Source organism: Mytilus edulis, chromosome 14, assembly GCF_963676685.1.
Source record: "Mytilus edulis chromosome 14, xbMytEdul2.2, whole genome shotgun sequence".
Lineage (NCBI taxonomy): Eukaryota > Metazoa > Mollusca > Bivalvia > Mytilida > Mytilidae > Mytilus > Mytilus edulis.
In genome coordinates, this window is record NC_092357.1 from 43985841 (window position 1) to 44005466 (window position 19626).

The window sequence follows — 19626 nt, forward strand, 5'->3', positions numbered from 1 at the left end:
ATTAAAAAACTCTAAACCAAGAATTATTACATGAAAGATATACAATTGAAAGAATTCTTAGTGTCCCGAGTCCTGAAATCAGTTGCTTTTGATAAAGATGGACTTGGAATCACTGACCACTGAATAGTATATTTAAGGCCAACACCATTACTTTTAATTCCTAAAAACCTTTCAATTTTCATGAGAAAAGAAAAGTCAGTGATATATCATTGATTCTATAATGTATACTTAAAATTAAACAAAAAACCAATTAGGTGTGTTGCAATCAAATATTCGACATTTGACGCCGATCTTTTTGTACTTGATATTTATAATACATACATGAATGATACACTGCTACATTAAGTAATTGAATCCTAATTGTATATAATTATATTGTAAGAAATTAGCAAACCATATCCTTGACCTCTAAAAACTAGAACAATATGTAATAAAAAAAAAATCCGAATATATAGCATACCAAATGACTAAGATATAAGTTGTAATGTGAAATATTAAGTATACCCACCACCTCAATAATATCATAAACATATGATGTATAAAATCTGCATATATATAATACCATTCATACGGGTGTAATACCACCAAATCATAGTACGTCACATCCGGTTGAATACAACAAACGGTCGTAAAAATATTCCCTTGAATTTGACAGTTGAAGGAAATTTATTCTACATTTTAATGCAGTAACATATTGCGGGGTCATAACCATATATCTTTAATGTTTCAAAGCACCGATGATTTGTTATTTGGTGTTTCTATAAAATAGTTTGGAAACTTGAGGTTACATTGTTCCTAGAGCTTAATCACAGCGAAAAAGGGGTGAATGTTTGATTGGGTAATTACGAGTAATGGTTATTTTCTGATATGCAATGAAATGTTATGTGAAATTTTGTCTATAATACTGGACAGTTTACAACTGTACTAATGCCAAGTCTTTATTTGAAGCAAAGATAAATTCTGCACAATTTTTTAAAAAGTTCAAATTTTACAAAGACTAGTAGCGGAAACTCAGTGGTGGTATTACACATACAATCAAAAATATATAATTGATATTGTTAACAATAAACATGACAAAAATCATCAGCAAACACTAAAAAAACAGATGATATTTTGAAGAAAAACAATCAAATTACCAAAAATATTAACACCTATTTTATTTCTGAAAAGATATAAATGCAATGCACAAAATCGAATTTCTATTTACAGTAGTTAATCACGACTGCAACGTTGCAGCCAATTAGCACCAATCAATCTGAATATCGTGAATATATTCAAGTGTTCAAGTATTCAAATTAGACCACAACTTTGGAAATACCTATGCTGTCTTAAATCAATCGCCTTTCAAACATGTCAAATTAAGTTTTTTAATGATATATTTTTCATATGATTAAAAGAAACTTCTCGTTGTGCTGACAGAAGGATACGTTTATTTTTTGTAAGTGAATTGTTCAAACGATATTGAATTATAAATGATAATGGCTATTGATTAAAGTAAGTTCAAACATAATGTGAACTTTATCGTCGTAAATTTGTGTCCATGATCTTATAAAAAAATAAAAAAGCAATAATTTTAACACGTATTAAGAACTCTATATTAAAATCAGGAAATTTGGAAATGAAAACTTTATTTGAACTAGATTTTGAAATGAAATAAGATGATTTCAATTCATCATTTGTTTGAGCTATCGCAATCTAACATTACTGTATAATGCTGTTTGTTAAGTTGTTTGCATTCAAGGAGTATCAGAAGTCTTCTGCATTACACTTAAAAAGTATCGAGATGTTTGACTGTGAATTGTACTAATCCAGTTCAGCACAATAAACTTTCTTTTTGGAAAAAGAAAGTCTTGTATTGCCTACCAATTATCATGAACGATATTGGCTTTACCACACCTTGTGAAATTTATTTGATTATATCACCAGCTTTATATAAAAAAATGAATATAATACATTTTAATGATTTGTTTAAAAGCAAGACTCAAAACATCTGTAAACAAAGCTTCTATATTTCTTATTTATACCAAGATATCACTGTACACACAGGATATAAACTGAGTTAAACTCTTTCAAACACAACTTTTGGCGTGCAACAATCAAACCAATTCACAATTCACAATAAATACTATATTAACAAAAGTTGTATATATTTAACAGGTTAAATAATAGGAACATAACACATACTGAAAAAGCAATTTTGAATGATTAAGATAATCAGCTTTAATTTTATTATTTATTACAAAAAGGATCGGGAAGGTTGTTGTTAGCGTAACAAACTCTGTATTGCTTATCATGTTACCCGAGAGATTTTTGAATCCAAATTAGCATAAAATGTTTGAAGTATTCTGATTTAACTCATCTCTAGAAAGGACAACATACAATAACTTGAATCCGTAATGTTAAATACACCATTAAGGTAAGTATATAATGTGTTTATTATATTAGTAAGTGCTAACTCACAATAAGCATATGATATAAAAGACAGCTAATATACATGTACTAGTATGCTTTAACATAAAAAAGAGCAAACATATTGCTTGTAGTAATCGTTTATTGAAACTGTAGAATTGTTATTGTGTAAAAATAAATGACACACAATTTTAAGAATCAAAAGAAGTCTGTCAAAACGTTTTCAACGCTTTTGATTGATTTGCCAATGTTAATGAACGCTTGACCGATGTGTCTAAGTGATGGTCTGATAGTATTTATGCTACAAAAAGTAGTCTTCCATTCTTGCAGAATATCTCGGTTAAGTTTTACCAAATCTCTGCCATTTTGTTTGAATCGGATCTGCTCCCATGTTGCAAATTCCATTCCAAGCTCAACAAGAAATGCTAACGAGTTGTCTCCAACTAGCGTAGCCAGTTTGTCGAAATGTTCATCTGAAGGTACTAGGTCCCATTTTTCTGGTTCCTGATCTAACAAATGGAAAAGATATTCCATTTCTATTTTCAAATTATGCGCTTCGTATATAGATATCAAGTGTAATTGTATCAACTATTGTATTTGCAAATTCGGCCATTGATCTTGTAACCAATGATCTATTTCTCGAGTTTTCCTCGTAAGAAGGATAAACAATTTTTATTTAAAATGAATAACTAGCGGATACTGAAACTAGTCTTATCTTTGCGTACTGTGCGTAATATTTTATTTTTGCAAATATGTTAATCACATTTAATCTTTTAAGCTTCGCAACATTTGGTATCAATATCGATTTATCATTGACAATTGGTTAATACTCCGATAAATAACTGTCATTTTATAATGGTTTGTTCCAGAAGAAAACCAGTATACATTTGGCAAAAGAAAAGCCTTGTGTTAAAAGTGTATTATGACAGATTAAAAAAAAGATGCCATAGGGACAAATAAACATCCTCAAAATAATATTCGACCAAACGATGAAAAACACTACACAAATCTCAACACAGGAAAGTAAAGATTGAGCAACAAGAACATCCCAAAAACAACAAGGTGCTCCGGAAGCGTTTTCAGCTCCTGCTCAACATGTTGCACCTGCCATGATGTTGATGTAAATTCAAACTCGGTGTTATGTCAAAATCGATTGGTTAACATTCCAGGAAAATAGTACCGGATTTAAGATACTCCAATTGGAACATACCTGGGTCATCTCTGAGACAGTTACTACTAAAGGGTCAGCCAACTCGGAACTGCAACCTGATGATTTTAACTTCAGCACTAAAACTCTTGGTCAACCTTCTATCAATGAACTCATAATCAGAAATACAAGCTCTGATATATCGTATCAACTAGAAAATATGTACTACGTTTGCAGACGCGGTTTGAATTTTTCATTACTAGGAAACTTAAATCATCACTTTCCAACCGACCATCATTAATAATTTCAACATGTATTAAAAAATTGGTTATTAGGAAATAGAATATTGAAGAGGTTATCATTTGAGGATATAATGATAAAATTTGTTCACGACAAAAGTTATATATATATATACATAATGTATATATATATATATAACTCGTCTAAACATCAACCCAACAATGTTAGATCTGTAAATTTGCTTTCGCAAATGTTTGGTTCTTCCCTCGCCGGGATTCGAACCCATGCTACTGTATATATAAATAAATATATATATATTAACAGAGCACAGATTAAAAAAAAAAAAAGAATTCATTGATGTATATGTCTATTATGTTTTATGTTAAACTTACCGAAGTCAATTAACTGTCCTCTCACCACCTAAAATTGAATTACCAAGAACAAACTGGCGTGAAAGAAAACATTCAATTTTATATTTTGTAAGAGAAATTAACAACTGAAATTAAAATGAAAATAGCACTTTACTATTTTCTCTCATTCGAAGCGCTTTTCTGGCCCTCAATCTTTAAAGGGTCACTACCTGTCAAATTCATGGTCACCGATTTGACTCCAATTCACATATGTTATTTATAACAATGTAAAACATTTATCAAAACTTTCAAAAGTCTAAAGTAAACAATTTACAGAGCATAGGGTCGATAATATGTAATTTCGTTTCGTGTGTAATTTAGTCTAGACCCCATTTAATTAACTATCGAGTTGACCTCAGATGACCATATAAGCGATGTAAACATAACTATAGATATAAATAGATTAAGCCAACTCGTGCAATTAAATTTTTATAGGTCTGTTTTATTTTATGTTATAAATTCAAAATATATGTTTCTCATCCTTTTTACCTGTATAAGAAATATTTTTGGTGGATCGAATCAGTCATCAAATGATTTACCTATGTTTCACTTTTTATGTTAGCATTCTTTCCTTTAAATAACCAGTACACTTACAATACATGTGTTGTCCATCTTTAGTTAAGGGGTTAAAATGAAGTTCATATGAATACGGATTTTATGAGGACGAACTATTCACTATTAAGACATGACATTGGTAAAATTTCTTTGTTCTTACTGTGCTATAATCTGGATAATGCACAGCAAAGGTCGCTGGGGGTAGTAATAGATTGGAACATGTGGAAAGATAAACGTATTATAAGGTTATATAACATCTTCCTCGGTTCAATTTTTTCCAAGCATATCATTGAGGGAAAGTATTTCAAAAGCAATTAATCTAAACTGAACAACCCTTTAAGTTGTGATTTTTTTTCATACACCGATTTAAAAGTACACAATTTGTCAAAGTCTTCATTGTAACTAATTAAATAAAAAATTGAAATAAATTTAATAGATAAAAACGATAAAAAAATCTACCATTAAATTGCAATTTTAGAATAAGTCTAAATAGAAAAAAGTTATTATTCTAAAACTTACCAAAGTCGTATTTCCCCCTTTCATTACCCTACAAGAAACTTTCCTAGGATCCGTGGTTTGCGGAATGTCGTCCACATTTCTAAAACGTTCACGTAAATTGATGGCGTCATGTGTTAAAACAGTTCTTGGCCAATCAAATCGGTATATTGGATTTAATCTGCACGCTCGTGCGACTCTTTAACCCGAACTCCTACGTCGTTCGGGTTAATCAGGGTCACCCAAGCCGTGCAGATTAAATCCATTATACCGACTTGCTTGGTAAAAAACTATAACTTATTTAGCTTAATTTGACAAATTGGACAATTTTAGCTGTTAAAAGCGAATTATTATTTACTTTCATTATTGATTGAATAAAAACAAATCATTCTTTAGATTTTTTATATATCTCGTAGCTAGTGCCCCTTTAACAATAGAAAGTAAAATTATGTATAAACCGTTGAAAAATTATAACGTACTTTTTTTTTAAAGAAAAAGTTGCACGCGGATATGGTAAAATAAGCTTGAAAGTTTTCTACTCTAGAACGAATGTTTACAACATCAATTGAACTAACCTTGCAGAGAGTGTGTGGGTTCTGTATGCTACCATCTTCAATAGCTTTTTTAATGTCATTGAATGTTATGTCAAAACCATCAAGACATCTTCGAAGTGTTTCAAAATTCAACCTTTCTGGTTCTACCTTAAATGTCGTATACAGCCTATCCCAAGTGTAATACTGCATTCCTAGATGAATAGCTAACTCTTTGGCTTCGTTAACGCTGTACTGCATTGACAACCGACGTAGATGAATATCAGTTGGAAACTGCATCAAGAAATCAGTATCGGTTGCTACAAATGTAAATGATAATTATCTTTGAATACAAAAAAATCCTATATTGAAAATTACTTGTACGATATCAAGGTTTTTATATCAAAACATCATAGCAGACATTTTTCTTACAGCTGGGTATCATTTCTAAGTGATTTTTTTGCCGGATAGTTTAACCCACCAACAAGACATAGCGTTATTATTGGCACAATCTGAATAAATTCAATCATTATATCTGTTTATATCTAAATCATACAATTTTGCAACCCTACAAGACCAAGATATCTCACTGCAAGCAATTGTGTGTATATTTGCTATTTTTTTTTGGCTTTCAAACGGTTAAGATAGAATATATACCTTTCGATTTTTACAAGAAAAATTCCAAAAGTATTCCCAGGTTTGAATTAAAACTACATGAATTGTTTGTGACAAATTGTTTAAAATCGATTAAACACAAAAGTTCTTTGAGTACTATCAAAAACACGTGTAATGAAATCACAACCGATGACAGTTTTATGCTTTGACAAAGAAAAATCGTTCGGCTTTGTTTTTTTCTTCAAAATTTGGAAATTTTCTACCGCTTCGAAGTATTTAATGTACACATTTACTGTAATAGTCAAATTTTAATCAGGAATAATGTACTAAATACCATAATTTCGAAACGATTTCGTAATATCATACTAAAAAACTGAAAAATTATACTAAAATACGATATAGACCCCCAATTTTAATAAAGTTTATTTTAAACACAATTCTTAAATTAAAGATTAAATTAGCATGAGTCAAATATGAATCAGAACTAAGGAAGTGCAAAACGCCAGCGAACAATATTAAAAACATTAAACTAGAAAAAAAAAGACAAAAACAAAAAATTGAAGTACAAAAAAAACCACTTTTTAATCAGTACGGTTATCGGGTTATAGGAAAACAATGAAAAGCTATTCATTACCTGGGCATGCCACTCCACACTGAATTTCTTCCTGGAAAATATATAAAATCATTATTATAAAGTAAATTCAAAATAAGAAATATATTGCTATTTAAATGTTTGCAAGTCATATCGAAATTTGTATATGTTGCCTGGAAACATATTTGAATTTTTTATCGGTTTATAGTAAACATAAAACTCAACAGATGAACACGTTGGAAAGTTCATAAATGGCATTGAATATTGACTCGTACGTAATCATGATATAAACAGACTTTCAGAAGGAAAATACGTCCGCATAATGGTGTACACTTGACCTCTTGTATTAACGAACATATATAGGTACATTGTAATTTCAGACTAAATCAGATTGGGTCTCAAAACACATTATTTTCCTTTAATTTCTGAAACGTATTCGTTGTTACAAATGAAAATAAAATTTTCTAATATACCAAACGGACGCATCATATGTCAATTATCAATGAGATTTGTAGAACATTTGCTCTTAAAAAGGTGCTTATTCATGATTTCACTCCATCAATATTTCAATCATATATTAATAAAAGTAAAATAGGATAGAAGATACTATGGGACAGTTGGGTCGATAATATTAAATTCAACGCACAACACATTTACCAAACGAGAAACCATAATATGAAATGTGACAAATCTGTGTGTAATATTTATGCATGTTGGAAGGAAATATTTAAGGTTATGAAAACGTGTGACATTCTATCAACAGGGAAATTGTATCAATGATATTAAATGTCAGCGGAGATGTATTGACTACTGGGTCGGTGATACCACGGTAATAAAACAGCAACAAAGAACAGTGAAATAAGTTTTTCATTTTAAATTGATTATTTTATAATCCAAGTTACATACTATTTTTAAGGATGCATTAATAATTTCTCTGATAACGTAAAATGACAAAGTTAAAATCAAAATCAGGTAGATTTATCTTGAATGTTGAATTTTCATCAATCACTGAAAAATAATTATTCAGAAATAGATATCTTGTCATAGACGTTTATTACGTTTGTATTTTCGTCCATTTGTACGAGTCTCACAACTGTAGCAAACAGCTTAATCCGAGAAATGCGCCATGCAATATATGAATAGCAAGAATGTGTCCCTAGTACACGGATGCCCCATCCTCATTATCATTTGCTATATTCAGTGGACCGTGAAAATGTGTTAAATCTATAATTTTGCATAAAAATAAGAAAGATCATATCATGAGGAACATGTATACTAAGTTTCAAGTTGATTGGATTTCAACTTCATCAAAAATTACCTCGACCCAAATATTTGATCTGAAGCGGGACGGATGAACGGACGAACGGAAGAACGAACAGACGAACGGACGTACAGACCAGAAAACATAATGCCCTTAATTGGGACATATATTAACGTTCTTTCATTCAACCTAATTTCATTCTTGTGCATAAATGGTATTACCTTTTGTAAAGACCAAGAAGAAAGAACGTCTTTGGTGTGCTCAATTCCATGCTTTGGACATATCCATGTTCCATCTTGTTCTTGAAGTTTAAACATGGGAAGCAGACAAGGATCAACCGGTGAACTACAACACAAACTCAGGTTGAAGGACGCTTTATCGGTAAGTGGTCCTGTGCTGCTTGTTTTGACGTAAAGCTGACTAATTTTCTCGAGAGCACCAGCCAAACATTCCCTGATACTAGATGGTAGATCTCTCATTATAAGTGCTCTATCTGTTGAGTTAACAAGGCGGACAACAATGACGTCATCACCACAACTGACACACATATCTAAAGAGGAAGTGATTGTAAAAACTGCTGACCTATGAAACAGCATATCGTTGTCATGCCCGTACTTTTTAATTGCAAATAGACTCAAGCAATAGCTGACAAATCGAAATGATAAAGCTGGAGGTATCATTGACGGAGATAAACTAAATGCTATAGCTATATTTCTCTGTGCAAAAGTTGGCGACTCAAGATAACCAGTTGTATTCATCGTTCTAACCATGCTGGCAACGTAGAAAAACTCGGCTGGTATACGTTTGTGCGATGTGTCATACCGTTTTGGTTCAACTAGGATATCAAGATGTGTCATTACTCCTAGCAAGTATTCCTTATGTTCTTGAAACTTCTTGTATTTATTCCTCTTCCAGATGTCGTCTATAGACTTCTTACCGATAACGCCTTTCTGACTCATCAAATCCCAAGACTCTTCTCTCAATCTGTCCCCTTTACAGAAACTCCTATCAGTAACAATTGATTTGAAGGCATCAATCAGATGTGTAGGTGCAAGAATAATGTGTTGATTTAAATGGGCTTCCTCAAAGTATAAGATTCGTCCAACAGCATGCTGAAACTTTAGAAATATCTGCAATTCATCTTCTGTCAATGACCGAACAGGATGGACTCTGTTTATTGTTTTCATATGCTCCATGGTTATCAAAGGAATGTTGCGCTTTAGAAGTGAATCAAATTCTAATTCAAGAGGAATAAAGCATTTAGGAAGCTTCTGACCCCACGTCGGTTGCATCATGGCTTGTTCGATTATGTTCTTTTTTATCACTGACATTTCGGGGTCATGGTTATCTTTTGCATTTACAAAAATTCGGTCTTTGATGACTAAATGGGAAAGCAATGGACTCCCAGAAAATATTTTCTCAATATCATGGAATATTTGTTGCCGTCTTGATTCAACTTCACCCTTTAAACAAAAATACGATCTAGAACTTTATTTATGTGCATTATGAAACAACCCAGAATATAAAAAACCGAACGATTATATCTGTAAAACATTTGGTCATCTGTTACATTCTATCTAGTATGTTGACTGATCAATTTAATAATCATGGCTATTAATTGATCCTGGCTTGAAATAGCAAAATTTGAAATTAATGTAGGAACATTTGTTGGATACTCAAATTTTAAGACTGCTTTTATGAAATAGCACTTAGTATGGTCAATTGTAGAAAATAAAGTTTACCTTTTATATAATTGCTAACTATATTCATTTCTGATATTAAACGTCGCAATTAACAAAATTCAGTTTAACAGTGAATTTGACAAAAGGCAAATTAACGAGTTTTACCGTTGTGTCTTGTTCAATATGTACCAAATAAAAACAGTATTCATGGTCATGCAAGGAATCTGAAAACTGATTTCATTTTATTGGATACATGAACGCTTTACCAAATGTAGATCTAAAAATCTCTTAAACACTAAGAACGTGATTTCATTTAAGAGTAAAAAATTACATATGTTTGTTAGATATGTCGTGTACAAGTTGCAATTTTGTACAGGTTGTAACATGTACAAAAAATATTGTACATGTTATAATTTGTACAATGCCAAAATACAAGTTATAACATGTACAAAAGTACCGCGTACATGTTATAACATGTACAAAATATTGCTTAAATATGGTTTTAACCTGTACAAAATTAAAAAATAATAATAAAGCAGAATATACATTCACGATTGAAATTCATCAAATAAAAAAGGAACAATAATCAAATGCAAAAGAAGGTGCATTATTTACAGCATGCATAAAATACTTCATTTTCATATTTTTTAGAAACAATTTTTTTTTAGCTCACCTGGCCTAAAAGGCCAAGTGAGCTTTTCTCATCACTTGGCGTCCGTCGTCGTCGTTGCCGTCGTCCGTCGTCGTTAACTTTTACAAAAATCTTCTCCTCTGAAACTACTGGGCCAAATTTAACCAAACTTGGCCACAATCATCATTGGGGTATCTAGTTTAAAAAGTGTGTGGCGTGACCCGGCCAACCAACCAAGATGGCCGCCATGGCTTAAAATAGAACATAGGGGTAAAATGTAGATTTTGGCTTTTAACTCTGAAACAGAAGCATTTAGAGCAAATCTGACATGGGGTTAAATTGTTTATCAAGTCAAGATCTAGCCTCCCTGAAATGTGCAGACAAATTGGACAATTGGTTGTTGGGTTGCTGTCCCTAAATTGGTAATTTTAAGGAAATTTTGCAGTCTTTGGTTAATATCTTGAATATTATTTTAGATAAAAATAAACTGTAAACAGCAATCATGATCAGCAAAGTAAGATCTACAAATAAGTCAACATGACCAAAATGGTCAGTTGAACCCTTAAGGAGTTATTGCCCTTTATAGTCATTTTTTACCAATTTTTCGTAAATTTTGTAATCTTTTACAAAAATCTTCTCCTCTGAAACTCATGGGCCAAATAAAACCAAACTTGGTCACAATCATCATTGGTGTATCTAATTTTACAAATGTGTGGCGTGACCCTGCTAACCAACCAAGATGGTCGCCATGGCTAAAAAAAGAACATGGGGGGTTAAATGTAGAATTTGGCTTATAACTCTGAAACCGAAGCATTTAGAGCAAATCTGACAAGCAGTTAAATTGTTTAACAAGTTAACATCTATTTGACCTGAAATTTTCAGTTGGGTTGCTGCCCCTGAACTGGTAATTTTTAAGGAAATTTTGCCGTTTTTGGTTATTATCTTGAATATTATTGTAGCTAGAGATAAACTGTAAACAGCAATAATGTTCAGCAAAGTATGATCTACAAATAAATCAACATGACAAAATGGTTAGTTGACCCCTAAAGGAGTTAAAGCCCTTTACAGTCAATTTTTAAAAAATTTCATAAATTTTGTAAATTTTGTGAATTTTTATCAAAATATTTTCATCTGTAACTAATGGGGTTTTACTGAAATATTCCTTTATTTGTTCAACTACACAAAATGTTAGTCTTAAGTTCAAATTTCATAGCCGGTATGTTCATTTATATTCATCACCACGCCTGTTATGTTTTTCTAATCGGCAGGGCCCATATCTATGGACGGAAAAGGAATGATAATATTATCACCTTTGGAGAGAACAGTTAATCTTGTTTTTGAGTTTGTTGTCAAAGTATCAGCTTGTACCTGCTGGCCAGAAAGGGACCTCTTTCGTGCATGCTAAATGTCAATATTTGAAATTTCAAACAAACTCTCACTAGTATTAACAGCAGAAATATCACCACCAGAAAGCGCACTCTTAAGAGGAAGTGAACCAGTAGATGTAATGCTGATACTTCCTCACCAACCATGTTAGCATCACTTCATTTAATTATTATTAGGTCTTTCCACTTTTTTGTGGAAAGACCTATTGTTTTTCTTCTGATTATTTTTTTTTTTTTTTTTTTTTTTCTTCCGCCTAATTTTGTTCTTGCGATAAACATTTGTTTCGCAATATGTCGCTTAGATATTTTGTATATGATATCGAACAGTTTATGCGCTTTTGAAATTTACCCTGCGTAAACGAATACTTTTCTTTGTAGGAGTTATCTCCCCAAACACTGTTTTCCTTGTTAGCGCATCTCCTTCGCAACCGTAAAAGATTATGACAAATTTATTTTACAAAATTGCTCGTTATATCCTTCGCATGATTTGTCCTATTTTGACCGAAGCGATATGACCGCTCCATATGAGAGTTATTTCCCCTTATGCATCTGATATAAGTGATATGCATTTCTATCTTATAAACCATAAGTGATAGAGACCTAGGATCTTTTGATTTGAGGTCCTTGGTCCCAAAAAATGAAAATTAGGTCAAGGTCAAAGGTCAAGGTCATATTCTAATATTTGAATTTGGCTTATTTTAACTTATATCCAAAGACTGTATAAGATATCAACAAATTATTTTTACTAAATTGTTAGTTGCGACATGTCGTAAGATGTAAATTTTTGATTGCAAGCGTACGTTGAATGTAAAAGGGAGTTTTCTCCCCTCTTGTATTTAAAAATACACGTTTGGTGATTTAACTCATTAACTAAATATAATTAAGACCTATGGTCTTTTGATTTGAGGTCCTTGGTTTATGACCTTGAAATTGATCTCAAGGTCATAGCTTAATTTGACGTTCTAGATTTTGACCTTTGCTTTTATTCTATATGTATACATGATAAAGATATACAACTTTTAGAAAAAGATATCAAACCATTTAACCTTGAAAAAAACAACCGGAAGTGACCTTTTGTAAACCGGAAGTAGCTATTTTTTGTACTTTATTAATATAAAAGTATATAGAACCAGATATTTTTGGAATCAGTGTCAAGTAAATATTCAAATATAATCGGAAGTAACATTTTTCAAACCGGAAGTAACAAATTATCTCCCTTATTTAAAAAAAATGTATGGAAACAATATATTTTTGGAATCAGCTTACTAGGAGCTATCATTTGACGATTGAAATGACATTTTAAACTTAGTTTCACAACTTTTCATATCAAAATACATTGTTTTGATGGAAAGACCTTCAATTGTTCTCTGAACAATTGGTTTTTAATTGTTTCTGTTTCTGTTTCTAACCAAATTGTTTGTTCATTGTAATGTTGTTTGCTGAATCATGACCATACAATTCACCATCAGTTTAAGTGTTTGTGTCAGTAATAACTTCCGTCTCTGACATTGTTTTGTCAGTTTCAATTTCAGTGTCGGTATTATGTTCTGTCTCTGTAAAAGGGTCTTCACTATCAGTATTGTTGGATACAGAACTTGCTTCAAATATTGCTTCTAAGTCATATTCTGTTTGAATACCAGGTAAGAATACTAAATAATGTTTATTGACTACATGTGTATTTTAAAAGTCTTTAAGATATTAAGTAATTATAAAAACTATTTATCTGGCCATTAACTGTATCAAAAAGGTTGGACACTAACATGAATGGACAATCACAAAACAATAATGAAAATATTATTGAGGTTTATGGCATGTGTTGTAATAATAGAACCATATTTTTAATTTTCAAATTTTGTACAAGTTAAAACCATTTTTAAGCAATATTTTGTACATGTTATAACATGTATGAGGTACTTTTGTACATGTTATAACTTGTATTTTTGCATTGTACAAATTATAACATGTACAAAATCGCAACTTGTACACGACATATATATATATATATATATATAAATATCGTAAAATTGATAAATTTATTGTTTTTGTACAACATCAATTGTTTAAATAAGAATTCAAATAAAGGACAGAACCAAGATACTATTAATTAATAAATAAATTAATAATCAGTAGCAACATAACTGTTACTTCAGTTTTGACCTGGATAAATGAGGCAAACTCCAAAGAGACAGTAACCCGGCAAATACGCAAACAACGTGTCTTGCAATTAATTACCAAGACAACAACAAAATTCCATACTTACAGCTTTCACTTGATCTTTGTGAGTTAGAATAATCATGATTTTAGGAAATCCTGGTCGACTTTCTTTACAGTAAGTCACAATAGTGTTGATCCAAAACTTCAAGTAGTCTAAAGAAAAAAATTCTGTATAAATGCCCGAGACAAGATAATTAAATACATACATTTTACGGATTAATATACAATACATGATATTATCTTAACAAACACTTTGAAATACATTAGATATTCAATCTGATATCAAATAAAATCCATAAATTAAATCTTATAAAATTGAGAAAAAAATATAGAACCAAAATTTATACACAGACATTGTTTGTGAAAATATGTTATCTTTACAGGCTATAGGTTGCACTTTGCAATACATCTGTTTCACAAACCATATCTTTTTTGGTTAGATATATAATATTCATATATATTTTGTCTTGTTCACCTACTAGTTTCTAGATATGTTACATTTCATAGAGACATTTTTTTTTTCATAGAGACATAGTTTGGCAATATTTCCAGTAAATATACACATGCAAAGTGATCAAATTGAAATCTGTGAAATTCCCAAAGCCAAGACAGGGGCAATACAGAATTTAGCATAAGTTCAAACTCTTAAAGTTCGAGGTATATAAAAGTTAAAAATATTCCGCATAATCCTATATATTATAACCTTAGAAAAAATTGTAGTGCATATGAGCTTTCATTATAGAATATTATTTTCTACAAAAGGAAAAGTGGTACAGTTTAAGCCGTAAAAGTAGTTCATATTGGAAATTGCATTGTCTATATATATATAATGGCATCCTATATTGGGTTAAAAAAGGGAACATATAGAATTTCACTTCACTGTTTTTTTCAGAGATTGAATGAAATTAACTCAAAGTTTTATAAATATTGCTTTAAGATAAAGACAACTCTGAACCTTTACTATTATGACTGATCATAAATTCATAGTTTACAATATGCATAGTTTACCTTATGCCCTCTATGCAAAGACAATTCGTAATATAGGCACATTTATAATTTAAATTGTAATGCAGTGCGTATGTTTACTCTACGCAGGCTTTAAAACTCTTGATAAATATTGTTAATGTTGTTGAGGGTAGTCGTTGTCCTGTTGAAAAGTAAGCTGTAACATTTGAATGTGCTTTCTTGTGGCTGCGGCATAAAAAAAACACAAGCAAATGATACAAAAATACATCATAAAAACGAACAATAGAGTTTTCTTTCCGAATCAAGTGCTATATATGTACAGAGACAGCAGGATTATTTTGCAAATTTAAGACTCCAGAGTCAAAACAAACGGAGGAAATCCCTATCCCCTTTTCTATTACACATATAATTTAGAGAGGTAAATTATGTAAGTTTATAATAAGAGGTACTATTATTGTGACATGATTTCTAAACTGACCATTTGTGGCAGATTTTATGAACTTTTATACATAAATAGGTAGGATTGGATACTTTATATAATCTTGAATGTTGTAATGAATGATTACTTAATTTTACATTTATAGTATTCTGAAATGTTGTCAATTAATCATAGGAATAGTTTTAAACTGGTTCTAGACAGTTCATGTAAAAAAATACATACAGGGTGACCTGACATTAATTAAAGTCTTTTTTTCAGTTTCTTTAACAATTGAAACAGGGGTGGGGGTATAAAATGTACTGTTTAAGAAAACAATAGTGCTGTGATGTCGTTACAATTTCGTTGCAGTGTTTTTATTGCTTCAACGTTGTAAAACTGTATCAAATATTTTTATATTATGTTGTCAATATTATTTTAGATTGACCGGTACATAATAAGAAAAAGTAAGAAGATATGATATGATTGCCAATAAGACAACTATCCACATGAGACCAAATGACAAAGACATAAATTACTTAAGGCCTTCAACAATTAGAAAAAACCCATACTGCCTAGTCAGCTTTACCACGCCATGACAAATGTAAAATCATCAATTCCAACAAAAAAATGTACGGCCCAATGGATGTACAAATTAACGGAAAAAAATGATACATATTAACAACCGTCATCCACTGAATTACAGCCTAACTTTCATGTGAAATTTGGAAACATACAATTACGCAAACAAATTCATATGGGATTTTAGAAAGCCCTTGCATACACATGAATTAATATTGAAGTAGATGTTTTAAAGTTCGCACTGTTTTCAAAAGCAGACATTTGGCTTTACAATATGTCAAACAATACATTGTATAAGAGCTTAACAAGCATTCAACACATTTTTATAAGTGTGTTAAGTGATACCAAAAAAACTACCATCGAATGAAAATTTCACGATGGACACAAACATAAATGAAAGCAACAGAAGACAACCACTACAAAGTTTTTTGGTCAGTCAAATGCACATGTGAAAGTGTAAACTCGTTGCAGGATTCAATCGTACTCATTTATCACTTTTAATAAAATTACCAAAGAGAGATAAAGGTAAGATGTATACGACTCAAAATTGGCAATACGAAAGTCATATAAACAATTATTATTAAAACACCTTAAGAATTATAGTATAAAAAACTTTTTGTAGTAACTGAATGCTTATTTAAAAAGACAAAACTCCACCAAAAGCAGCTGATGTTGTTTCTTATTATATGATTTTTCATATTCCCTTCTATTATTGTCCTATTTTTGAGCTGTATCATATGTTATAATTAAATTATTTCACTAATTCATGCACTTTTATTATTCCTTTGCTCGAAAATTTTTATTGATTGTGTTAACTATTTTGCAATTTTTAACACTAAATATACCTTACTTGTTTTGCGTTGCGTTTTTTTGTTTAGATCTTAACTACTACAAAAAGACTGAAACACATTATCGAATCTTTGTCAGTCTTTTGTTAAATCTTAAGATCCATCTGCTACAGTAAAATCATTTCTGTTTAGGCAAATCTTAGGAGTCAATCAAGATATGTTTATTGTATGTTCATACATATCGGTGAATATTATTTAACTGTTCAAATAAGCATCCTTCTGGACAGAACTGAATTGATTACAAGCGGCTTGTCTGGACTGTACTAAGCTTACTTTGTGGATAAGTTTGAAACTGGACGCAAAGACTGAACACTTGCTTAACTTGTTTTATAGTTCAGAATTTTCATGTGATGGTTTTGAAATAAATTAGAGAGATGTTTTTTTCTTATCATGCGATATACAAGATTTGTTTGGGGAAACGATTGATTGGTTGTTTTAAACATAGGGCGTCTTTTAGTCTTAAGCGTGGGAATTATAATTTATATTACCCCTTGCTGTTTTAGGTCCACTCTTTCCTGGTAGATACTGTGCAAACAGACAGGGTTCATCTAAGGTTCTACTACCATCTACTACTACCAAGTATATAGCTCGATACGTCAAAAACGTTTGGTGAGTACTATAGAAAACGTATTGTCCTCCAAAGTCCCAAATAATTACTGGCGCTATTTTCTTCTGATGCAACTTCTTCTTTCCAACTTTAACCGATTCCCTCAGAAAGCTTTCCTTTGTCGTAGACACTTTTATCTCCGTCACATCCTTTTGAACGCCAAACATCTTCTTCAATTTTTCAATTATCCCAGGGTTTCTTACTATTTCCGTATTCATACAACTTTCTGAAAATTTTGTATCTGAATGGTGTTCTATTGTAAAGAAAAAAGAAGGATACAAATTAAACCATATGATATTAAATTAACAAATGACTTCTGAATCAGTAATATCTGTGTGTCACAAAAAAAAGATTTATTCAGTATGTAGACCTTACATATGTGGTCCATCGTCACCAGATTAGATGAAGCAGCGGTATTGTATGATATAGATATTAAAGCACACGACATGTTTTCCCGGAATGAAGTAGATATACCAAAAGCTTGTTAAATATGCTTGATGTATAGACGACTAGTTATACCATTTACCGATAATATCATGTGTTACATTATAGACAAACAGAAACAACAATTTACTGCCAAAACTTATGGTACGTAAAAAACTAAAATGAGTGTTCGAAAATATTTCTTTCAAAGTCTATTTATCATTCAAAAAACAATTGCCCTCGTGACATGTTCGTTTTACGTCAGTAGTTGAAATAGTTTTCTTTTGTGTGAAATTAAAAATTTTACACCATTGATAAATCAAAAAGAGAATAGTTGAACAAACGCACATAGCGTAAACTATTTTCATTCAAATGACCAAAAACTGAGAAAGGTTTGAGCATGATATATCATACAAATACCAGAACTAGTTTTATCATTATTGTTTTCAAACCTTGTTAAATATAAAGTTATATGTAATTTGACGATTAACGATACTATTCTTCTTTTTCGTATTTTTTTTACTCAGGTTATGGTTCATCATTTTTACTGAGTTTGTCTAGGCGTGGCTTTCATTAATTAATCTTGATCTTCTGTTTTCTCCTTTTCTGTAAGGTTGGTCAATGTATCCTCCTGTTCGCAAAAATCTACCTTTTAATATGTAACTTTCTAATAATGTTAATTATACACGCAATTCAGAAAATAAGACCAGATACCAATAGAAGAATGAACACCTTTTTAAAATCTTTCTTCAGTGGAAAGTTGCATCTTGCATCATCGCAGACGACGTTAAACATCGAACTTTCAATCTTATTGACAACAAGTGAAGAATATTTCAATAACATGGATGCAATAAGTGTAGCCTGATTTTCCTTAATATTGATAGTGCTGTTCGGATAGGAAAAGACATTATTAATTGCATAATCTTTACCTGCAATAAGACCTTCCACTTTATCTTTTTTATGGACAGATGGGTCACCTAGTGGAGCAATTCGTATATTTTCACTTTTGGGATTTTCTTCAGTGGTTTCATTTGCGAAAACCGACAATGCTTCTATTGGAGTGTTTTCTGAACTCATTCCACTATGAGTGATGGGCTGATCAACATCAGAATCGTTATTACTGTACTTGTTTAGCATTTTGTCACTCTGATCAGGACATGGATCATATGTGACGATGTTAGAAGATTCATCATCGGACTGTTCAACCTTAACTTCCATCAATTTCTTCTTGTTCAGCTGGAGGATGGCCGATGTATCCTTCTCTTGTCGCAATGATCTACTGATGTCAATTTCAGATAATGTAAAATCTAAACGAACAATATTTGAATTAACTTGACTGAAATGTTAGAGTAAGTTAGCACTGCACAGTTAGGTGTGTAGTTTTGCATGTTTGCCCCTGTGGACTTGTCAAATATGAGAGCTATGGTGCAATTAAATTAAATTTTGGATAACTGAAGATTGACATAGCCTTCCTAGTTGGTTTATATGAACATCAAGATTATGTAATGTATGTAATAAAGGCTGTTTTCTGTATGACAGTCCGTATTTGCCAAACTCCGAAACAGTGGTGACGTTGCTTCGCTAAACTATCAACGTAGCGTAGTAAAGAGGACGTAACC

General features: G+C 31.2%; 1 protein-coding gene across 1 annotated transcript; it reads right to left on the reverse strand.

Annotated features, from left to right (window-relative positions):
- Nucleotides 1-2026: 2026 nt before the first annotated feature.
- On the reverse strand, nucleotides 2027-19389 carry LOC139502642 (uncharacterized). Its single transcript, XM_071292169.1, has 8 exons — nucleotides 18937-19389; nucleotides 17466-17837; nucleotides 14213-14319; nucleotides 8476-9717; nucleotides 7036-7066; nucleotides 5832-6106; nucleotides 4189-4216; nucleotides 2027-2918 (listed from the first exon to the last, which is right to left on the reverse strand). Exons 1-8 carry the CDS (start codon nucleotides 19223-19225, stop codon nucleotides 2608-2610), a joined length of 2655 nt encoding a protein of 884 aa, XP_071148270.1. The 5' UTR covers nucleotides 19226-19389; the 3' UTR covers nucleotides 2027-2607.
- Nucleotides 19390-19626: the final 237 nt, after the last annotated feature.

Bases quoted from the DNA above. Each gene is read 5' to 3' on its own strand.
- LOC139502642 (XM_071292169.1), bottom strand. From the start codon at position 19,225: ATGGAAGTTAAGGTTGAACAGTCCGATGATGAATCTTCTAACATCGTC. The intron at 6,107-7,035 runs GTAATGAATAGC...TTACATTTGTAG, and splicing joins GTGTGGAGTGGCATGCCCAG to CAACCGATACTGATTTCTTG. The intron at 2,919-4,188 runs GTAAGTTTAACA...TCCATTTGTTAG, and splicing joins AGGACAGTTAATTGACTTCG to ATCAGGAACCAGAAAAATGG.